The 21,707-nt window shown below is 34.7% G+C and overlaps 1 protein-coding gene across 3 annotated transcripts in view; it reads right to left on the reverse strand.

The window, feature by feature from the left end:
* Positions 1-21,707, reverse strand: part of CERT1 (ceramide transporter 1) — a 178,360-nt gene that overhangs the window by 53,437 nt on the left and 103,216 nt on the right. For all 3 annotated transcript variants that reach the window (XM_007486557.3, XM_007486558.3, XM_007486559.2), the window contains 2 exons: positions 8,817-8,900; positions 4,569-4,726 (listed from right to left, as the gene is read on the reverse strand). In XM_007486557.3, the coding sequence (XP_007486619.1) occupies positions 4,569-4,726; positions 8,817-8,900 (242 nt within the window). The remainder of the gene's footprint in view (positions 1-4,568; positions 4,727-8,816; positions 8,901-21,707) is intronic.

The raw sequence follows: 21,707 nt of genomic DNA on the forward strand, positions 1-21,707 counted from the left end.
AAATTGGCAGCAAACATATAATTCATTCCCACAAGATAAGATTATGAATGAAAATATAAATACATCCCAATAAGATTATGATAATTTATTTTAATGGCACATTAGGAATATAATTAAGATATTGTAGGATATGTACACTAACAATCTTAAGACCACAAGTCTCTTCTATATAATATCCTTTAGTACCACTGTCAGCTGATTCAACCAAACGATTCAAACGGGGAAATGTAAAAAATAGACTCGAATACAGGACTACAATCCCCACAAGCCTTTGCTCCACTTCCCCAGAATGCCTTGTAATTTCACCTGGGCCGAGATCGAGAAGGTATTTAAGCTGATTCAAAGGTTGCCATCTGTAACAGTTAAAATTTAGGGGAGACGGGGAGACTGAGGCATCTGAGGCAGAAATTAGTTTCTCTCTGCAAGGAGTATTATATTTTTTTAGAGGTTTATTGAAGATTAAGGATTAAAGAAAATACAGGATAAGAAACACCTGTCCAGGCCATAGAGTGGCCTAGACACAACCTCACCTACATTATGAAAAAAAGCCACGCCTGCCCCAAAATGGAAGTCCAAGCCCAAGTCCCTCAAAAGCCTTTGAATCAGCTTAAATACCTTCTGGATCTTGGCCCAGGTAAGATTACAAGGCATTCTGGGGAAGTGGAGCAAAGGCTTGTGGGGATTGTAGTCCTGTATTCGAGACTATTTTTTACACTACAGAATAAGTTTGGATTAATGACCCTATAAACTCAAATGGGTTAAATTCAGCCATGGCTCAAATGTATTGATATGAAAAAGTCTTTGCTATGTAAACAGAGTACAATCGGTTAGGGATACTTGACAAACTTAGGTCAACTAATTTAAATCATGGGTAACTAGTCATTAAAGGATGTCTAGAGATATTAAATGTACTAAAACTTGGCAATAAAATATTATTTTGTAAAACATTTGTGTTACAAATGACAATTTCTAGAAAATATTCGATAATCCAGATGGGTATTCTTTTACCAACATTTACTCCCAGATTTATGAGATTTTAATATAATAGTAAAAAATTATATATTTTACAGTTCTGTTGGTATTTATTTCTATTCTTTTGTTTCATATGTAGTACAGTTAAGACCTGACATTTATATTTGGCAATAAAAATATTTACTTATTTCTGTATTAAAATAAGAAGAGATAATGGCATTTATTTGACAAATGATACCAACATCCCAGGGTCAAATAAATGGAATAATTATGAAAGAGAATGCACGAAATTTTAAAATAATTTTTCCCTTTAGCAAGTTATTCATACGTTTTACTATAAAGTTATAAAAAGTGCTGACTTTTAAGTTATACCTAAACATCTAATCCATATTTTAATACATAATTTTTTTCTTGTCTCCCTCACGCTTAAAACATTTCCTTTAAATTTACTTTTTGATTCCTAGTTGTATAGGCTATCTCAAAGACTTTGTCAATAAAGCATGTTAAGAACTATTACCCAATGAGCTATGTCTCAGTTTATGAGTTCAATAAAATACTTAAAATCAACCAACACCCATACCTTTGATCTGTGCCTTTGGCTGAACAAAGGAGGCTTATGTAGAGCAAGACATAGTTAACTTAAGTTGCTATTTAGTTTTTTTCCATTTACTAACATCCACTATAGCTAAGAAGGAACATAAAAAAAAGTAGTGCTACATACCATGCCAATCTTTCTGAGTCAACTAAAATTACAAAATATGGATGCTTGAAATATTCTTAGACCATTCTATTGAATGTAGAAGTCACATTGCTATTTTTTTCCTAATGGATATGTGGGGAGACAATTTTGTGACTGATGTAAACTCTCTAGTATTATACATACAGCATTTTTAGCCAAGACTTATTTCAAGAAGGGCTGCCAAAAATTGAGATGAAACAATCTGGGCAAACAGAATGTGTGATTTTGAAGCATTAATTGAAGGAGGAAGGGTTGAGGGAGGAGAGAAAAGGAGAGAGGGAGAGTGATAGGAAAAGGGGGAGGGCGAAAGAGAAAGAGATTCCTTAAAATCATGTGTCATATCTCCACAGTTATCACTTGTCATTGATCATATTTATCATTCAATGGAGATACATACTTTTTTGTAGTAGCAAAGAACAATAATAAATAACAAAGTGAATGTTTATTGATTAGGCAACATCTTAACAAATTGTGGTATATGAAAGTAATAGAAAAATCAGTATCCTAAAAGAAATAAGTAATAATGAGTAATTCAGGGAAAAATGAGAAGAGTTGTCTGAGCAGATAACAGAGCAGAATCAGAATAAAACCAACTACAACAATATGAACTACAAAACACTAAAAAGTAGCCAAATCCAAATTAGTTGCTATGATCAGGTTTTGTATGGAAGAAATAATAAAAACACATTATGATTACATTTACATATTGCATATACAAGACACAACATTAAAGTTTTGCTTATTTTTCTATGCTTCAAGGAAAGGATTAACTTGGTGGTGGAATGGGGAAGTAATCATAAAACATTGATCATGATGTAAAAGCAAAAGATAACCATAAAACTTTAAAAAGTTTAGAGTAATCATACAGAAATAAAAAATATAATCGAATTTATCAGTGAGTTACAAAGCCCTATTCATCCATGGTCCACAGCCACCAAGAGCTCAAAAATGACAACTCAGATATTACTCAAAAACAGCGAAAGGACTAAGATCTGGGTTTAAGTGTGAATCTTGCCTCTGACACATCAACTGTGTGACATGAAGCAAGTCACTTGGCCTTTTAGCATCCTAGGAAATTCTCTAAGCAGAAAAATTCAAGCTAGGTCAAAGGAGTTTCCACACTGATAAAACCACTAGTTGGAAATAAAATAAACAAGAAGTAGAAACCTATGAGAGTTTGGTATATTGAGGGAATCATGTGGGAGGTGGGAGGAAAAAGACTAAACAGCTTACAGTGGAACCTAATTATGGCAAGAACCACTTCAATTTTAGGGCAGATTTTTTTTTTTTTTAAGCATCTCTTAAAAGCAATAGAGAGGGGGCAGCTAGGTGGCTCAATAGATTAAGAGCCAGGCCCAGAGATGGCAGGTCTGAGTTCAAATCTGCCATCAGACACTTCCTAGCTATGTGAACATGGGCAAGTCACTTCACCACCACTGCCCAGCCCTTACTACTCTTCTGCCTTGGGACCAATACACAATATTGATTTCAAGATGGAAGGTAAGGGTTAAAAAAAAAAAGCAATAGAACCAAATAAAGTAATTAATATGAAGCTTTTAAATGAATATTCAGTGACTTAAAAAACATATAGAATCTATTTACCACAATGAATTATGCTTAAATGTATTGCTTACAAAATGATTTAATGCCACTAGTTTAAAGATTTAAATAAATAATCCTTCAAGTGATTTTAAAACTTTGTGTAGGCCAAATATCAAATCTCACACTTAATATTGAACAGTATTTCATATCAGAAAAAGAAGATTTATCATAAGGAATAGTAGCATTATTTTCAGTGTCACATTTTAAACCAAAGTGTAAACAAAAGTAAAAGTTCAGTTAAAACCTGTAAAGTATACTTAATGTAACATCATCACATTGATAACTGAAATAAGTCTTAACTATAAATTCTGACAAATAGAGATATTAACTACCAATAAGATTTTGCATTTAAAAGTTGGAACATTTAAAAGTCATATGAACTATATTAAAAGTTAACAACCTAAGTGTTAGGCCATGGTCAGATGGATTTAATTTCATAGAAGTACAATTTAGATGCTTTACCAAATTAAAAAAATCTTTATTATTATTCACAAGAGATCATGCTTCACAGATATCAAGTAGCTGGCAACTAGTAAATACTATTATTATAATTAAGTGGAGAGTTCTACAGAAGCCTTTCCCAATTCCTCATTGTTATAACACCTACTCTGCTAATTATTTCTTATTTATACTGCATACAGATTTTTTTGGATTTAGTTATTTACATAGTCTTTCTGATTAGACTGTAAGCTCAAGGCATCTATAGGCATAGCAGATGGAATTCTAGATTTGAATTCAAATGTGGACTTGGGCACCTATTAGCTTAGTCATTTAACTACTTTTTGCCTTAGTTTCCTGGACTCTAAAATGGGGATAATAATAGGACCTACTTCTTAGCATTATTGTGAGGATTGAGATAGTAACTGTAAAGTGCTCAACATGGTGCCAGGCGCTAAGTAGATGCTAGATAATGTTTAGTCCTTTCCTATCTTTGTATTCCCAGAACTTAGTACAGTGCCTGACACAAAAGTAGGCCCTTAAAAAAATGTTTATTGACTCACATAAAACTTTCATCAAAATGAAATTTTTTTGTTTCTCCCAAAGTTAATCTTTATTTAACCTCTTATATAAAAGACTATTTTTATTTTTACAATCTTGACAGAAAAAAACACCATCTATTACTTAGGTCAAATTCAAGAAGTTCTTTTTGATGTTATTGATGTCAGTTTAATTTAAATATCATTTTAATCAAATTATCAAGTTACACTAGATTTTAAAGCTTTTTCTTTTAAGTGAGAAGAAAAACCAATCTTACCTTATCCAGTCTCTTTTGCCAGCTGTCCTCACGTTTAACCATGAGTTCAATACAATGAGAAAGTGTAGCAAGTATTCCAGCAGTGGTTGCTTTAAATGTTATTGCTTCCCCTTTAAAGTCTATGCCATTAATTCCTTTGGGTGTCACATGTGGAAATACTGAAAAAGATACTTCAGTCATCAAAAGTCTTTTGAAGAAGGAAAAGTTCTACCCCCAAATAATATCTTTATAAAATTTTATGAGAGTCAGCAGTAGTATATCGGTGATGATCTGGGACTGTTATTTTTCTTCCCCAACGGCAACATTTTGCCCATTCCCATCTACAGGTTGTGAATAAAGAAGTCTATGGCTGTGATCCATCTGTCCAGATTCATTTTGCTGGGCTTTATTTCCTGATATCTACTGGCTGTGCTACATAATCTGCACTTAGGGAATCATGGGGGAGGGGAGAGGAGAAAGACTTTAACAAGAACAATCTAACAGATTGGAACCTAATTATGGCAAGAACTACCTTAAAATTTTAAGACAGGATTTGTTCTAAAAAAGCATCTCATGAAAGGAAGCAATAGAATAAAATAAAGTAATAGGAAGGTTTTAAATAGATATTCAGTGCTTTTAAAAACATAGAGTCTATTTGACACAATGAATTTATGCTGAAATTTATTGCTTTCATGCCACTAGTTTTAAGATTTAAATAAAGAATTTTTAAAGTGATTTTAAAACTTTGTGCAGTCATAATATCAAATCTCACTATCAAACTTCCCTATCAACACTTGCTGAACTTGCATGGTATTTGAAAGTGTTCTTGAAATATTTTGGTATACTTCCTCTTAGAAGTAATTATACTTTCAGAAGCAAAGCATATTACATAAGCTCCACACAGGTCAGGACTACATCATTTGAACTACCAATATTTTTTTCCATTCTTAGCAGGGTTCCATGTATATCAAGTTCTTAATAAATGTTTAATGAAGAGAATTTCAAAAGGGTTTAAAAATTATTAAACATAGAGCAATCACATCTTAAAGTTAATTTAGAGACAAAAGATAATTATAGTTTAATTATTTGCTTGATTTACTGTGAGTTAATTAACTACTCTAAACTTTGGGGATAAATAATATCTGTTCTCAACTTTCACAAATTTTCCTTTACTCAATTATTTTGATTTTTATGTTCCACAAGTATCTTATGTTCTGCATACTTTTTCCTCAGCATCTTTTCTAGTGAGTTGAAATTAAGGACAAAAAAAATTCTTGATAGATAATGCTTTAATTGCCTTTGAGGAAAAAATATAGTATATTTTGCTATATAGTTGCAGAATGAGGTGAGAGGGAGCAGCTAGGTGGCTTAATGAGAGTCAGGCCTAGAGACGGGAAATCTTAAGTCACTTAACCCCTATTGCCTAGCCCTTCCACTCCTCTGCCTTAGAACCAATAAACAGAATTTATTCTAAGATGGAAGGTAAGGATTTAAAAAAAAATGAGGGGAGAGAGACTATTTTGATCACATGATTTTGCAATGAGTAAATAAAGGGAGAACCATTTTAAGTTAAAAATCTGCCAACTAAATTCTGACCATATAAAATCATCAAAAACATTTTAAAAAGTTTCAAACACCTAGAAAACTATGGAATTTAGACTAAAAACATCAAGATAAGAAAACAGATAAAAAACTCTTTAACAATGGGAAGTTTTTAATATCATCACTCTGTTTGAAACTAATCCAAAATTGCTTCTCAGCCTTTTGGCTAAGATCAATGTAAGTAAAACTAATCCAAACTATTTATTATTTGGAAAATCAAGGATTCTGAGGGCAGAATCCCAACCCCAGCCCCACCTTTTTTAAGTAAGAAATTATACTGGTTTTGTTTGAAATATCATAAATTTTATACTTTGTTAACAAGGAGAGTCGAAGGTAGGGAAACAGGGAGGAAACAGTAAGATCATTGAGAGAGAAGGAGTTCTTAACTTTTTTGTGTGATTTTGACTTCTCTGGCAGTCTGGTAAAACATAAGATTCCTGAGAACGTTTTTAAATGTATAAACACACAAGATTACAAAGGAAATCAATTTATATTCATATAAAGCTATCAATTTTTTAAATTTTACACATCTGTTTTAAAAAACTTTGCCCTAGAGTGACTCTTGAATAAGGTGGCTTTAAGAAAGTAAAGCTGTTGCCACTACTTCTGGCTGAGGCATTATAAGCCTCAGGCTCTGGATAACTACTTCCAATATAGCCCCAGGAAATGTGACTTGTCTAGAAGTTTCTGACTCAGATTCATACTGAATCTCATATTTAAATGAGGTGCATCTGTGTATGTGTTTGTTTTGTGAATTTAGATTATTCCAAACAATAGTTGTTTGTTGAAAGTTGTATGTAAAGATCAATATATAATCATATATCTTGGTGCCAAGATGGATTTCATATAATAATTTATCTATTGTTCTGCCTTCAAGGCATGGAAAAAAGTATAATTATTTGTATTTTTTCAGATGAAGCAAGAGATATCTAGAGAAATTAAATCACTTGATCAAACTTTCAAAATAATTAAGTGGCAAAAAGAGGTAAAGAGAAATGGAAAGAAAACTGGAATTATATTATCTTATTGCAGGAGTTCCTTATAGCTATGAAATCATGGTACCAAACCAAACCAAAAACTAAAACCTCCTAAGTTTTGGAAAATGTTTTAGAATGTTAAAGTACTATGGAAATGTGAAATTACTACCAACATCAAGAAAAACCATATGCAAAAGAGAAATAAACTGAATCTTGTAATAAGGTGATTTTTAATGGAACCTTTAATAAAATCTTTTAAGAAGCAAAAAGCAATTGAAGATGGTTCAACATCTGTCTATAATTCAAACAATTCTGAGATTGTATTTCACACCCATTGGACTAGAAAAGACGACCAAAAAAAAAAAGGAAAATGACAAATATTGACAGGAACTTTGGGAAAAGAGGCACAATGGTGTACCACTGATGAAGGAGCTGAAAATGGGTACATCTGTTTTAGAAAACAATCTAGAAATCATTATATATAATATAGTGTATGCTTTTTCACCCTAATATACCACTGCTAGCTAGATTAATAACCAAAAGGGATAAAGAGGAAAAGGTCTTAAATTTAGCGCACGCGCGCGCACGCACACACACACACACACACACACACACACACACAGGTTTTCACGGTGGCAAAAAACTGGAAACTATGAGGATCATATAGGATCATCAATTAAGAATGGCTGAACAAATGATAGTCTATAGATGATAGAATATTATTGTCTTATAATAAATGAAGAAAAGATTTCAAAGAGACATGAAAATATTTGTACGAACTGATATAAAGTAAGCAGAATTAGAAAGTTATGTTATGACATCAATGCTATAAAAATGAACAGATTTGAAAACTTGTATAAACTGAAGAATATAATGAACGGAACCAAAAAAACCAAAACAAAACAACTTGATGATGATCTATGATTCCATAAAACAGGTCATGAGGCATTCTTTTCACTTACTGACAGAAAGGTGATGAAGTAATAGTACAAAAAGGGACATATAATATTTTGTAACATAGCTAATGAGGGAATTTGTTTTGCTTAGCTATATTACAAAGAATATTTTCTCCCATCCCATACACACATTATATGGGTAGGAATTAACTTCTACTAATTAAAAAAATAAGCCTAAACTAGTACAAAAATGGTTTCTTTGCCTTTGAGTCTCTCTCCATTTCAATTCATCTTCCACACAGCAGTCAAAATGATAATCCTAAAGCAGCAATCTGAGGATGTCAGTCATCTGCTCAATAAATTCCAGTGGCTCATTTCCTCAAGGATCAAGTATTAATTCCTTCTTTGGCATTTAAAATCCTTCCAACCACTGGGCTCCAACCTACATTTCTAGTATTGTTCATTACTCCACTCACTCCACTTAAACTGAATTCTTACTACTCCTTACACATGATATTTGAACTCCTGTCTTCATTTTCTTATCCTCCAAGCCTTGGGGTATACTCCTACTCCTTAACTTTACTCCTTAACACACATACCTTTCCTGACAGAATGTAAGCTCTTTGAAGGTTAGATTATTTCATTGTTGTATGTATCTCTAGCACCTAGCACAGTGCTTGACATAGTAAACATTTAATGTCTGTTTTCTGATGAAGCGAAGCACCAAATATTTTATTCAAGTTGCTCTTCAAAGAAAAAAAAATTCATGTTGTTAATAAATTTGCAGTACTTACACTTTTCTTTATTGCCATTAGTATTATGTAATAATTCTCCATCAGAACGTGTTGTAGGAAAATCATCTTCATCATCTTCTACCACTAAACAAAAGAAATAGTACATATTAGGTTTATGGAATACTGTAATCATCTGGCATCTATCTATTCCTAACTGCCAGAACCGACTTTGAGAACATGTTTAACATAAATAACTACACTAAAATAGTCAATTCTCATTTAACAAAGAATCATATCCCAATTTTCAATTAGTCTATCATTTGAAAATCCATTTCCTGTGGTTCATTATCATTTGGTTAATTGCGTTACAGTTGAGTAGTTGGGTACTTGCAATCATTTGGATTTCTATAGGGTGAGAAGGGATGAGTTTTAAAAGGCTCCAATCCAAAGTCATAGTCTTTTCATATATTTGTGTCGAATCCTGTATTGATGGCTAGGGTGAATACCTGTACATATATTATAATGGATTCTCCTCAATGACCTGGCTCCCTGTATTTTCACTGTCCTTCTTTTCTCTGTACATTCCTTAATGAGCTTATGGCACTGCTCTCTAACCTTTCTACAGCAGACAAGATCTTATCTCTTCAATATTTGCCTTCTAAACATTGCTAAAAACATCCCAGTTCCATCACCCAAAATGGTATATTCCTTATTTATCTTCCATACTTTTCACTCTTGGCCAAAAACTTATTTCTGCTATCTTTACCCAAAGAGTCTCATACCAAATTATATCATTTCTCTGGTTTTCAATCTTTTTAATAATTCTATAATACTGGAACAACCTCCAGGAAGTGATGCAGAGCGAAAGGAGCAGAACCAGGAAAACATTGTACACAGAGACTGATACACTGTGGTACAATCCAAGGTAATGGACTTCTCCATTAGTGGCAATGCAATGTCCCTGAACAATCTGCAGGGATCTAAAAAATACTATCCACAAGCAGAGGATAAACTGTGGGAGTAAAAACACCAATGAAAAGCAACTGCTTGACTACAGGGGTTGAGGGGATATGGCTGAGGAGAGACTCTAAATGAACACTCTAATGCAAATACCAACAACAAGGAAATGGGTTCGAGTCAAGAACACATGTGATAACCAGTGGAATCGTGTGTCGGCTATGGGAGAGGGAAAGGTGGCGGGAGGGGGGGGTGGGGAGGAAAAGAAAATGATCTTTGTTTCCAGTGAATAATGTTTGAAAATGACCAAATAAAATAATGTTTAAAATAAATAATAATAATAATAATAATAATAATAATAATTCTATAATACTATTTCTATATGCTGTACAACAGGGAACTTACATTCTGCCTAAGATGAAACTTCATTCTAAACCTCTAAACTCCATTGCATTTGTTTATTCTAGAGCTCAATCCTGGATTCTCCGAGAATGCTGCTATAGGTGTTTTTACCCCACTACAACTATATCCCTACCATTCTCATTTTAAAAAAAAAGGGTTACCCTTTTAAAGAGAAGGAAGTTTGTATATGAGGTGGGGAAGGGAAATGTCTTTGCTGATGATAGTGTGCAGGAGGCAAGAAAATAACTGCTTCTCCTCACCCATATATATGCCCCTTACAAAACAAAAATTTCTTATATAATTGTTGTTGCTGTGTATGTACGTGCACTCACAGGGCTTGAGGATGAACTCATTTTATCTCAGCAATTTATTTCACATCTGTTCTTGCTTTTCCACTCCTCTCAAGCTTATTTTACTTTTGCCTGGTCCATATCATCATTTCCCTAACTGCTCTCCTTGAGGATAAGTTATCGGATATTTACTAGCTATGTGAGCTTAGGCAAGCAACATCTGTACAATGAGGATTACAGCACCAACTCCAAAAGGACTTTATGAAGAGGAAGTATATGTAACAATCTGCTTTCCAAACCTTAAAATGGGCATACAGATATGAATATTACTACTAAATGAGATGACTTGATCTGATCCTGCCATCTCCCATTTCTATACCTCTGCTCACACCACCCCTCATGTTTAGAATAGGATGTCTCCCTCGCCCAATACTTTAATTAAGCACTCTATTCTTAATTTACTACTAAATCCTCCTTCAGGCACATTTAATTTCATAGTGTGATTCGTTTAATCTAAATTAGATAATGTAGCCCATTTCTTTCCCTATCATATGCTACACCTTGACCTAACGTTTTTATGAAGAATAATTTTGCTTACTTTGTATCTTTTTTAAGGTGGGCTGACGATGGCGGTATATAGGCTGTATTGGCAAGATTTACCTTTTTCTAACTCTTTGCTTTCCCTCAAAGATCATTCTACTAGTTTCTTCCCTACTGCCTTCACAGATGCCCAATTTTTTTTACATCTTTCAGGTGGGAGTGGGCAAGTAGGAATAAAAGGAGATAAAAGCCACTTATAGTAAGTATAGTAATATAGTAAAAATATATATAATAAAAATATATAATACTATACAAACAGTAAGACTTTCAAGCTATTGTCCTTTCTCAAAAAACCTTGAAAGTATCATCTTCACTTCTTTCCTCTTACTCTTCAACCTTTAGTAACCTAGTTTTCAGTGAGATCATTTGACTAACACCGTTCTCCTCAAAGTCATTAATGATTTCTTAATAGGCAAATCTGATAATCATTTTTCAATCTTCATTCTTTTCTTTTCTTTTTAAAAAAAATCTTTACCTTCTGTCTTCGAACCAATACTGTGTATTGGTTCTAAGGCAGAAGAGTGGTATAGTCTAGACAAGGGGGAGTGGGGTGTTAAGTGACTTGCTCAGGGTCACACAGCTAAGCGATGTCTGAGGTCATATTTGAACCCAGGACCTCCCATCTCTGGGCCTGGCTCTCAAACCACTGAGCCACCCAGCTGCCCCCAATCCTTATTCTTTTCAACCTACCTGCTGCATCTGTTCTGTTCACATTCTCCTCCTGGATTCTCTCTCTTCTCTTTGGGGTTTCATGACCCTATGCCTTCCTGGTTCTCTTCCTAAATTGTCCAGTAGTTCCTTCCTAGTCTTTTTCATGAGTTTACCATGCAGTTGATGCCCCCTCTAAGTATAGGGATTTCTCCAAAGCTCTGTCCCAAGCCAGCTACTCTTCATTCTGTGTTGGTGAATTCATCAGTTCCCATGACTTTATCTACTATAAACTGAAGACTCCCAGATCTACATAGTCAGACTCAGTCTCTCTCTTGGATGCATTACCTATTTTCAAGGATGTCTAAAAGTGAATAATACATTCTTTAGTCCATAGCTCATTTCTCTTCCAAACTTCTCTATTTCTGTCAAAGCATCAACTTTCTTCCACTTTCCCAAATGTATATCTTGGCATTATTCATTACACCTCACTATCATTCATCCCACATACCCGATCAGATATACAATCTTATTTCTACTTCTGAAGTGTTTTTCATAATATGATTTCTATCTACTCATCAAGCTACCACCTTAGTTTGGTTCTCATTACCCCTTCCTGAATTACCCCAACATCATACTAATCAGTCTCTTGCTTTTCTATTGCCTTTAGGATAAAATATAAGTACCTCTTTAGTTTTAAAAACACTTTATAAACTTATCCTAAATGATTTTTGCAACCTTAATAGGCTTCTCTTTCTCATTTCTCTCACTGCAGTTTGTAATTCATTCAAATTAAGTCTTTTTTTTTGCCCTGGCATCCTTCCATATCTAGAATATACTCCTTCCTCACATAGTACATCTTTAATTTTTTTTTACGTCTCAGCTCAAGCACTACCTTGTACAAAAAGCCTTTTCTGATTCCCTCAGCTATTTGTCCCCTTACTCTCAAATTAGCTTAGTATTTAGCTACTTAGTATTTGTTCTCTTTATGAATATTCTGCATATACTTATTTATGTCCTTGTTTTCTTCCCCATGAGAACCTAATATTTTTGTGATGAATTTATTCTGTGTACTTATATCTCTAATACCTAACACATTGTTGGCATCTAGTAGGTACTTTAACAATGCTGGTTGATCAATTCTCTGATTCTACCTTTTCCTGTCATGCCTCAGGTGATTTATTTCTTTTAGAACCTCTCATCAGACTTTTATTAGTTTCCCCCCACGTTACCTACTGAATGCACTTAAATAATATTTCATATCATAGCTATCTGGTTGAATCTTTGGCCCCACATGTCTAGACTGTAGCCTATGTGAAGAAAAATTACATCTTAAATCTATACTTTGCATTTACCCTAGCACCTAACACAATACTCTGTATAAAGGCTATAGATTATTTTTTATTGTGCTTGTTTTTATATTAACTTCATTTATTAAAACTTCTCTTCCCTATACTTTATCAGGAGAGCCCTTCCCTTATAACAAAAGCACATAGAATTTTAATAAAGATTTGTTGATTTCATAAGTTTTAATTTTTTAGAAAGAATATTTTGCCTTTTTTCCATATTCTTAATTCGATGAAAAAAAATTACTGGTAAATGGTTTAAGTGTTCTAATCCTCCAATGCATTTTCCCAATGCCTAAACCACTATTCTCCTTTTCAACTTTTTGTTACTTGGAATGCATATTATCTCCCAATACTATTCTTCCTGCAAATCATTACTTCTCTTATCTATTATCTGTTAAGATACATTTCTATCTTCCAATAGGACTAAGATTTTGGTACCTGGCTGATGCTGACCCTGTCCACTGAGTAGACCATCATCTCTGCTGTCTTGAATATCCACTTTCAGACACTTATCTCATTAATGCTCATACTTTGATGACTTTAGTTCTTTATCTAAACTCTATACCATTTATAAAAACAATCATCCATGAAAACCCACTCTATCACCAATTCAACATTCTTTCCGAGACCTCAGTCTCCTTACCTATTGCACCTCCTTATTTCTGCTCCCTTCAAAAATTCTCAACCTCAATGACAATCTTATACTTTACTCACATCTTAAGTATGGAAATACATATCTCCTTCCTGGACTATGGATTTGACAATCAGATACTCTCTTTACATTTCCAATTTCTTTCAATCTATAACTTTTCACAAACTTCACTATATCACAATCCTATACTAGTTAGTCATTAGGCATTTATTAAGCTATAATCATGAGCCAGGCAGTATGTTAAGTACTGGAGATACAAAGAAGGGCAAAAGACAGTTCCTACCAGCAAAGGGAACTGAAAATTGAATGAAGGAGACAAGCAAACAGACATGAACAAACAAGCTTTATACAGGAGAAACAGGAAATAATTAACAGAGGGAAGGCACTAGAATTAAGAAGTTTTGAGAAAAAGTTTTCTGTAGATTTATTTAGTAGGGATATGAAGTCAAAGAGGTCAGTAGCCAAGAGTGGAGGAGGGAAAGCATTCTAGGCATAGGGGATAACCAGAGAGAATGCCCCAAGCTGGGATGAGTCCATGTGAACAGTCAGGAAGCCAGGGTCACTGGATAGAAGAATATGTATTGGAGAAAATGAGTGAAAAGAAGGATGGGGACCTTAAGGATAAATTATTAAAGGCTTTGACTGTGAAACACAGGATTTTGTCTTTGATCATGGAGGTTGACAGGAAGCCAAGGAAATTTATTGAGTAGGGATGGTAATGGTGGATGAGGGTGACATAGTCAAAACTATGCTTTAGTTAAATTATTTCACTGGCTAAATGGAGGATGGACTCGAGTGTGGAAACTTGTGGTGGGTTTAGGCCTATTGTAATCATCTAGGAATCAGGAGATGAGGGCTTGCATCAGGCTAGTGATAGCATTCCATCTTGCCTCTTCCAATAGATTATACTCCCACCCCCATTATCCCTACATTCTCATTTCTCTTCAATCTTTCCCTATCTACTGGCTGCTTTCCTAACTACCTATAAATACATCTATGCCTCCCCTATCTTCAAAACACCACTCACTTATTCCTTCAATTCCTGTTGTCATCCCAAATCTCCTTTGTCTTTTGTGGCAAAATTTCTTGAAAAAGCCAGCTACAAAGGGTACCTCCACCTCCACCCCTCTTATTCTCTTCTCAACTCTACAATACAGGTTTTGACCTCATCATTCCATCTAAACTACTTTCTCCAAGATACCAATGATCTCTTTGCCAGATCCAATGGTCTCTTCTCCATTCTCATCCTTTCTGCAGCCTTTGACACTGCCAATGTCCCTCTTCTCTTTGATACTTTCCTCTCTCTACGTTTTTTGGGCACCGTTCTAACTTGATTCTCAGCCTTTCTATCTGACGCCCAGGCTCCTTTGTTAGATCTTCATCCAGGTCATACCACCTAACCACAAGTGTCCTACATAGTTCTATCCTGTCCCTCTTTTCTTTTCCCTCTATATTACTTGAAGAATATGGATTTAATTATTATTTCTAAGCTGATGATTCTACAATCTTATCCAGTCCTAATCTCTCTTCTGACCCCCAGACTCATCTTTCTAGCTTCCTTTAAATCATCTCAATCTGGCCATCCATTAGACATCTTAAACTCAGCATACTCAAAACTATCTTTTCCCTTAAAATGTAGGATTGCCTAGCAGCAGTGAGGGTTCAGTTGGAGTTATATAACAAATCTGTCATGGACCCAGTCAGAAACGGATTTTTCTCTACCTAAATACAGTAGCACATATGTAAAAACAAAAGGCAAGAGATGGTGAAAGTAAGCCAATGAGATTTGGCAGGACACAAGTGGTGATATGAGCAGTAAAGGACACAAGACAAAAGGATGGTATATTGCTAAAATGGTTCGCCAAACAGTCAATATGGAGAAATAAGGAAAATGTTTTCTGTGTCTAAAGTGTGCTATGGAAAACCCTATAATTGAGTGTAGACTTTGTCTACTAAAAATGTATGCATGTCAGCAAGATAACTTTTTTTTTGTTGTCATTGCATGCTAATTTTATTATACTAGCATTTTAGTTAACCATAACAGCTATAGAATGGAACTACTTATATAACAGAAGTTTCAATGTTCTTTATATGGTGAAATGTGAAGATTGATGGATTCAGAATCAGAGAATGTATCTTCAGTAGTACTTTAGTACTACCATTCAAGTCATAACCTTGTAAGGGTTTCCATTTCCTCCCTCGCCTGTAAAATTAGGGGGTTGGAAGGTATTCCAGAGTAGGATCTTATAGCTGCAAACATGGAACATGAAGAAGAAATGTTCTTCAGTATCAGTAGCCTACAAACACCCACAAGATGGAGTTAGGTTCTTATAAAAGAACTATACTAACCTTTTTCAGAAAAGAAAAAGGTTTTCCTGCAATAAGAAAGACTTTAAGTACCTGTGCTTACAAGCAGACATGAACATTTTTGTTTATTTTGAGGATTTTTAACTTCTGGCAAAAGTATATTCAATTGGGATAAACTGTGGGGTTTTCCTTAATGGACTTCCCTGACCAGCAGGGTCCCACAAGGGAAGGGGCTCCCCTTTGTGATGGGACTCGAGGAGAGGTAGGAACCCAGAACCAGGGTGGAAATGAAAGACACGGGACAAGTCAGTGTTTGAATAGGGCAGGCAAACCCTATGATACTCCCTTTGATAGGAGAGTATGAGTACAAAGGAACACGAGGTGGAGGAGGAGATTAAGGTAGGAAATGCAGACCGAGATGGTTACAGCCTCAGGGAAGGAGAAGGTTAAGAGGAGAGAGAAATAGTCAATAAGGAGCCCAGTGGAGCTCCATGGAAGGGGAGAAAGGCCAAGAGGCAAGAGGAAGTTCATGGGATTGCCTCTGGATTTTATTCCTGTCCTGCTTGGGCGGTACTCCCAAGCACAAAGTAACCACATCACAAAGTATAGACAATCAAGATTGTGTGGCAAGGTAGAGGGAACACCTTTGGGCGTGTAGATTGCAAACCGCACTTTCCCAGGGAATTGAGTCCGAGCATGTTAATGAGTTTGTCTTAGCCAAGGGCCGCATGGCCAGTTCAAGGTTACATTCACAAGCCTCATTGGTATAACCTTATGCTTGGAGACACAGTCACCATACAGTCATTTATATTTCATAGATGTGAATATGCTTGGGATGCTACATAAACACTTCCACCCTAACATCCTCTCCACCTCCACCTCTTAAGTTCAAAAACAAAAACAGATGAATGTATGCCAACCTTCATATTATGTATTTGTAGAAATGACTTAGATTTCCTCTTTGCAACTTTTCCAACCAAAAAAAAACATTTGGTTAGATGATTAGTTAACTGAAGTTGTAATTTATATTGCATATGTACATATTTAATATTAATTACTTGATTAATTCCCATGGAGGTAGTTTTAAACCTTTAAGTGCTTATAATAATGTCTTTCATTTGCTACTTTATTCCTCTATCACTATCACTCAGTAACCACTCCTCCTTTGTGGTTTGCTCAATACATATGTACCCTCCAATCAAAATTCTGGCAACTCTTCTCTACAGAACTAAAAGACACTTTTCTTCAGTAAGCTCAGTGCCTAGTTCAGTCTTTCTTCTTCCTGGCTCCTGTATTCATACAAGGGAACTTCAACATATATCTTGATACTCTCTCAAACATCCTAATATCTCAGTTCTTCAATTGAATGATTTCATATGGCTTCCTTTTCCATCCACCTCAGCAAGAGAGATGGTCAAAGGCATCAAGGCATTGCTTTGATGCTGGCAAATTATGTTCATTCCATCTCATCCTCTATTTCACACCACACAATCTTCAGTCTTTAAATTCCAAGCCATCAAATCTGAACTGGCTCTACTCTCCTTTCTTCATCTTGGCTCTTTTCTGAATCACTTCAATTCTATTTTATCTTCTTTTCTGGAGTCCTTTGCCCCCTTATACTATGCTGATCTTGCATAACAGACCTCAGCCTTACATTATTTCAAACCACTATTGTCTTTAATCTTATTCATATGCTATTGAACAAAGCAAGAAAAAACGATAGAACTGTGTTGTCCAGGATCCACTACAAATGTATGTTACTTAATCTTAGCTATACTTCCCAAAACAATGCACTATCCGACTCATTACACCTCAGATCCTCAAACATCCCATAGCTCCTTCTCCATACCCCCCCCAGTTGAGAACCTTGCCACTCATTTCACTTAAAAAAAAAAAGTTCCATTAGTCAAGAGCTCTCTCTTCTCCCCATTTCATCTCACATCTCCTAGATATACTATCATTTCTCTGAGGTTTTAAGACTCAAACTCTTAGAATCAACTTTAGCTCATCCTTATTTTTTATTCTCAAAGTCTTGTGGATTCTCATAGCTCTTATTATACATCTCTTCATTCTTAATTCTGAGTCCTTAGCATTTGATGCCAAGATTATTATGGTAATTTTAGTAACGTATTTGTTTATATTTTCTTCTCTTTTGGATCCATGTTGCACCACAAATACTAGATTAATCTTCCTAATATAGCTATTTCATGACATCATACTCCTACTAGGAAATTATAATTGCCCATTATTTTTTGTACTAAGCCCAAGCTCCTGACATTGATGAGAGTTGGAAAAACATACTATATGAATTTGAGAATCAGACAATATAGATTATGATCCTGGCTGTTACTGTGAGTAGCCTCAGGCAAGTTATATAGTTTTTGAACTTTTTTCTTCAACTATCAAATAGGAATAAAAACATTTTAACTATTTTAAAGATTTGTCAGTGAGATCAAATGAAATCAATTGCTTTTTTAACTCTAAAAAAGTTATATAAAGAATTGTTGCTATAAAAAACTTGTATCAATTCACCCTAATTTAGCTATTCAACATTATTATTCTCTAGTCTCTAATGCAACCTCATAATTCTAGGCATTTATTCTGATTGTACCTTTGGTTTTTATTATTAATTTCTAACTTTGTTTCCTGCGAACATCCCATCTCAACTATGATTCTCCATCCTATATGATGATCTCTTTCTATGATATTTAATTTGGTGGCTGTAGATGGGTTATTTTCTCCCTCTTTTCTTTTCAACTTAAATTTCTTTTAATTAGGTTTTCAAGTCTCAAAACAAAATATATTCCCACCAGCTCTTGTTACATTCATTGCATCCCTGGCCAAGAGGCTGTCAATCCTACATTTTAAACTGTGGTCTAAAAATATAAAGTTTTTTTCTCAGACATTATTTTCTTAATCAGATGATTAATTCCCAAATCTGCTCTGCTTTTCTGCATACATCGCCTTTTGATAGGATCAGTGATGAAAGAACCACTTACACTTCTATAGACTTCAGTTTCTTTAGTAAAACGTTGTCATCTTTGGCAGTGCTTTCTAGGTTGATTGGTTGTTTCTTAAACTGGCTGGATCATTTATGTACAAATAAATCACTAAATTTTACTAGTAGTCTTCTGTTTGGACCAGTATTGGGAAGCTCTTGGTCACATACTGATGCATGCTCCAGGAAAATAACATACATCTTTACTGAAATTAAATTGACAGAAAGCTGTCTCAGAACTCCTCAGTAGGAAATCACAAACAAATATTATTCTTTTCCCACTGAGCTTTGTGGGATCATCTCTCACTTTAGAGCACTGGTGGACTTTTATCATTCCTTGGAAGACAGGCAGATTTTTCTTTCTAAAAACATACAGCAATCTCTTTTAAAAGACCTACTACTTGGGATATGGGGTATTGTTTTAGCTTCAGATGTTTTATAGTTCTTCTAAGTGACAGTCTTCTTATTCATAAGCTTCTATCATAGGGAAGGGTTTTCTTCTGCCTCATCAGACCTTTTTGCTTCTTTTCACAATGAAGTGCTACTTCCATTTTTTAAATTTTTCTTAAGGAATTCTTCATTATTCTTGATAACCTGCAGTATGGAGGTCCATTCCTCAATTCCATTCAATTTGTCTTCCAGGAATAATAGAAGTACTAATATAGTACTTGAACAGTCCATCTATGACCCCCTCACATCAATTTTTATATATGCTACTATATATACACACACATATATCTTTAAATGGAGAGCTAATATGCTGCAGCTTACATACCTTCAGTTTGCAAATCTCTACCACCTTTTGGGTAACTAGTAATTTTGATTCCTTGCAGGTTCTAACAGTCTGTGATTTGCTGCCAGATAAGTATCATTGGGATAATAATGTTGTTAAAGAAGATGGAGTTGTGTGTGAAGCAGCAATCTGGGATTAGTAAAAGTGAAAATGTTTATATCTAAATTGTATCACTCTCATCATCATAATCAATTCTGGGTTCCACCCAATACTGCCTGTGTTACTAATGTGGTCAACTCACTTAACTTCCCTGAGTTTCAATGTTCTCATCTGAGAAAGGAGGAGGGTAGATTCCATGACCTCCAAATTCCCTTACAGCTCTATGAGAATTTGTACAAAATCTGTGGAGATTGTTTTCAAGGTTTTTTTAATAAGAATATGGGTAGATAATTATTGATGTTCTCAACAACTTCTTTGGCAATAATGCCACTTATGGTTTCTTCCCAATTATTTGGTATATTTCCTGCTTTTCAGATATGTTGAAAAAAATTGATCCCTCAACATTTTTTAACTTATGTTGCTTTCAGTAAGGAATGTTCTTGTGTGTTCTTGATCTGGTCCTACTGCTCAGTCTGACTGTATTTTCTCCATTGTCATTTCAGTCTGCAAGGTAGCTCCATTTTAACATGTGATAAAATTAAATCAATACTGTTACCTTGGCAGACCAACTGAATTTTTTATGTGCACATTACAAACATAGACTATGATCTCATCTTTATATGCAGTTAATACTTTATATAAATTCAAATTATGCAAAATTTGACCTTACATAAAGAATTCTGAAGGAAATTGGCATTAAAAAAAACACCAAAAAACAAAAAACAAAACTCTAAGTTAACTTTACTACTGTGCTTTCTCTCTTGGCTTAAAGTTCCATGGCCTCCCAACCCATCCCCACCAAAAACAAAAACAAAAACAAACAAACCTCTCCAACTGAAAGCAGAATAGACACACTGAGAAATTGCCACCATTGAATGAGGGACTTGGCTTGAGACCTGTGGTACTGAGAAAGACTTTTGCACCACTCTGTCCACCTTTACAACCCTGAATGTCTGTATTCTGTCCTTCCATGCTTGGCTACTGTGTCTATACCTGCCCCCATTTGTTACCTGTCTTCTCCTGTCTAGAAGTATCTGGTCCCTTTAAGTCTACCTTTGAGTGTTCTTTCTCTCAGTCCTAGCTAGTACCCATATGGTCAGCCTTGACCCCGATCTGTTCCCCTTCCTGTTCTCTGGGACCTCCATGTATCCTTAAACCAAGTGCTGGCCCCCTCCTTCCAAGACCATCTGCCTCCCTCCCTCCTATCCCTATATCCATGGGTAAAATTTGCATGATATAAAAATATTACTTCAGTATCTTTAGAATACTTTATTTACATGTAAAACAACAACTGTCTGCACTGCTTCTGTGTGAATATGTATGAAAACATACATGTGCTCTTCCTCTCCCTTTTAGATCAGGAACCATGTCTAATTCAAACTCTTTCAGAGCTAAGCACATCAAAGATGTTTAATTCTTTCTGCAACTAATTTCAATTCTAAAACTAAAATTATAACTAAAATAAGCTTTGATTATTTGCAATAATTAGAGGAAGACAAAATCAATAAAAATAAAATACTCAACGTTCTATGTATTATTTGCTGTGTATAATTTCTGTGACAAAGAATACTTCAAAACAGAACTGCCCATGGTAATTTTCCTCAAGTATGGGGTCTGGGCAAAATCTCAAAAACAAAACAAAAATTTTAATGGATCCACATAACCTATATCAAGCCAAATACAAGCTCTTTAAACTGGCATTTGAAGCTCTCTACAACCTGTCCCAATTTATTCATCCAGCTTTTATTACATACTGGAATCACTCTATATTTTGGTTAAGTTAAAATTCTTCTTGCTTTCCTATCTTGCTTCATTCTTCATCTCTAAACCTTACCCCTGCCCCACTGTGTGCATTT

Source organism: Monodelphis domestica, chromosome 3 (assembly GCF_027887165.1).
Source record: "Monodelphis domestica isolate mMonDom1 chromosome 3, mMonDom1.pri, whole genome shotgun sequence".
Taxonomy (NCBI): domain Eukaryota; kingdom Metazoa; phylum Chordata; class Mammalia; order Didelphimorphia; family Didelphidae; genus Monodelphis; species Monodelphis domestica.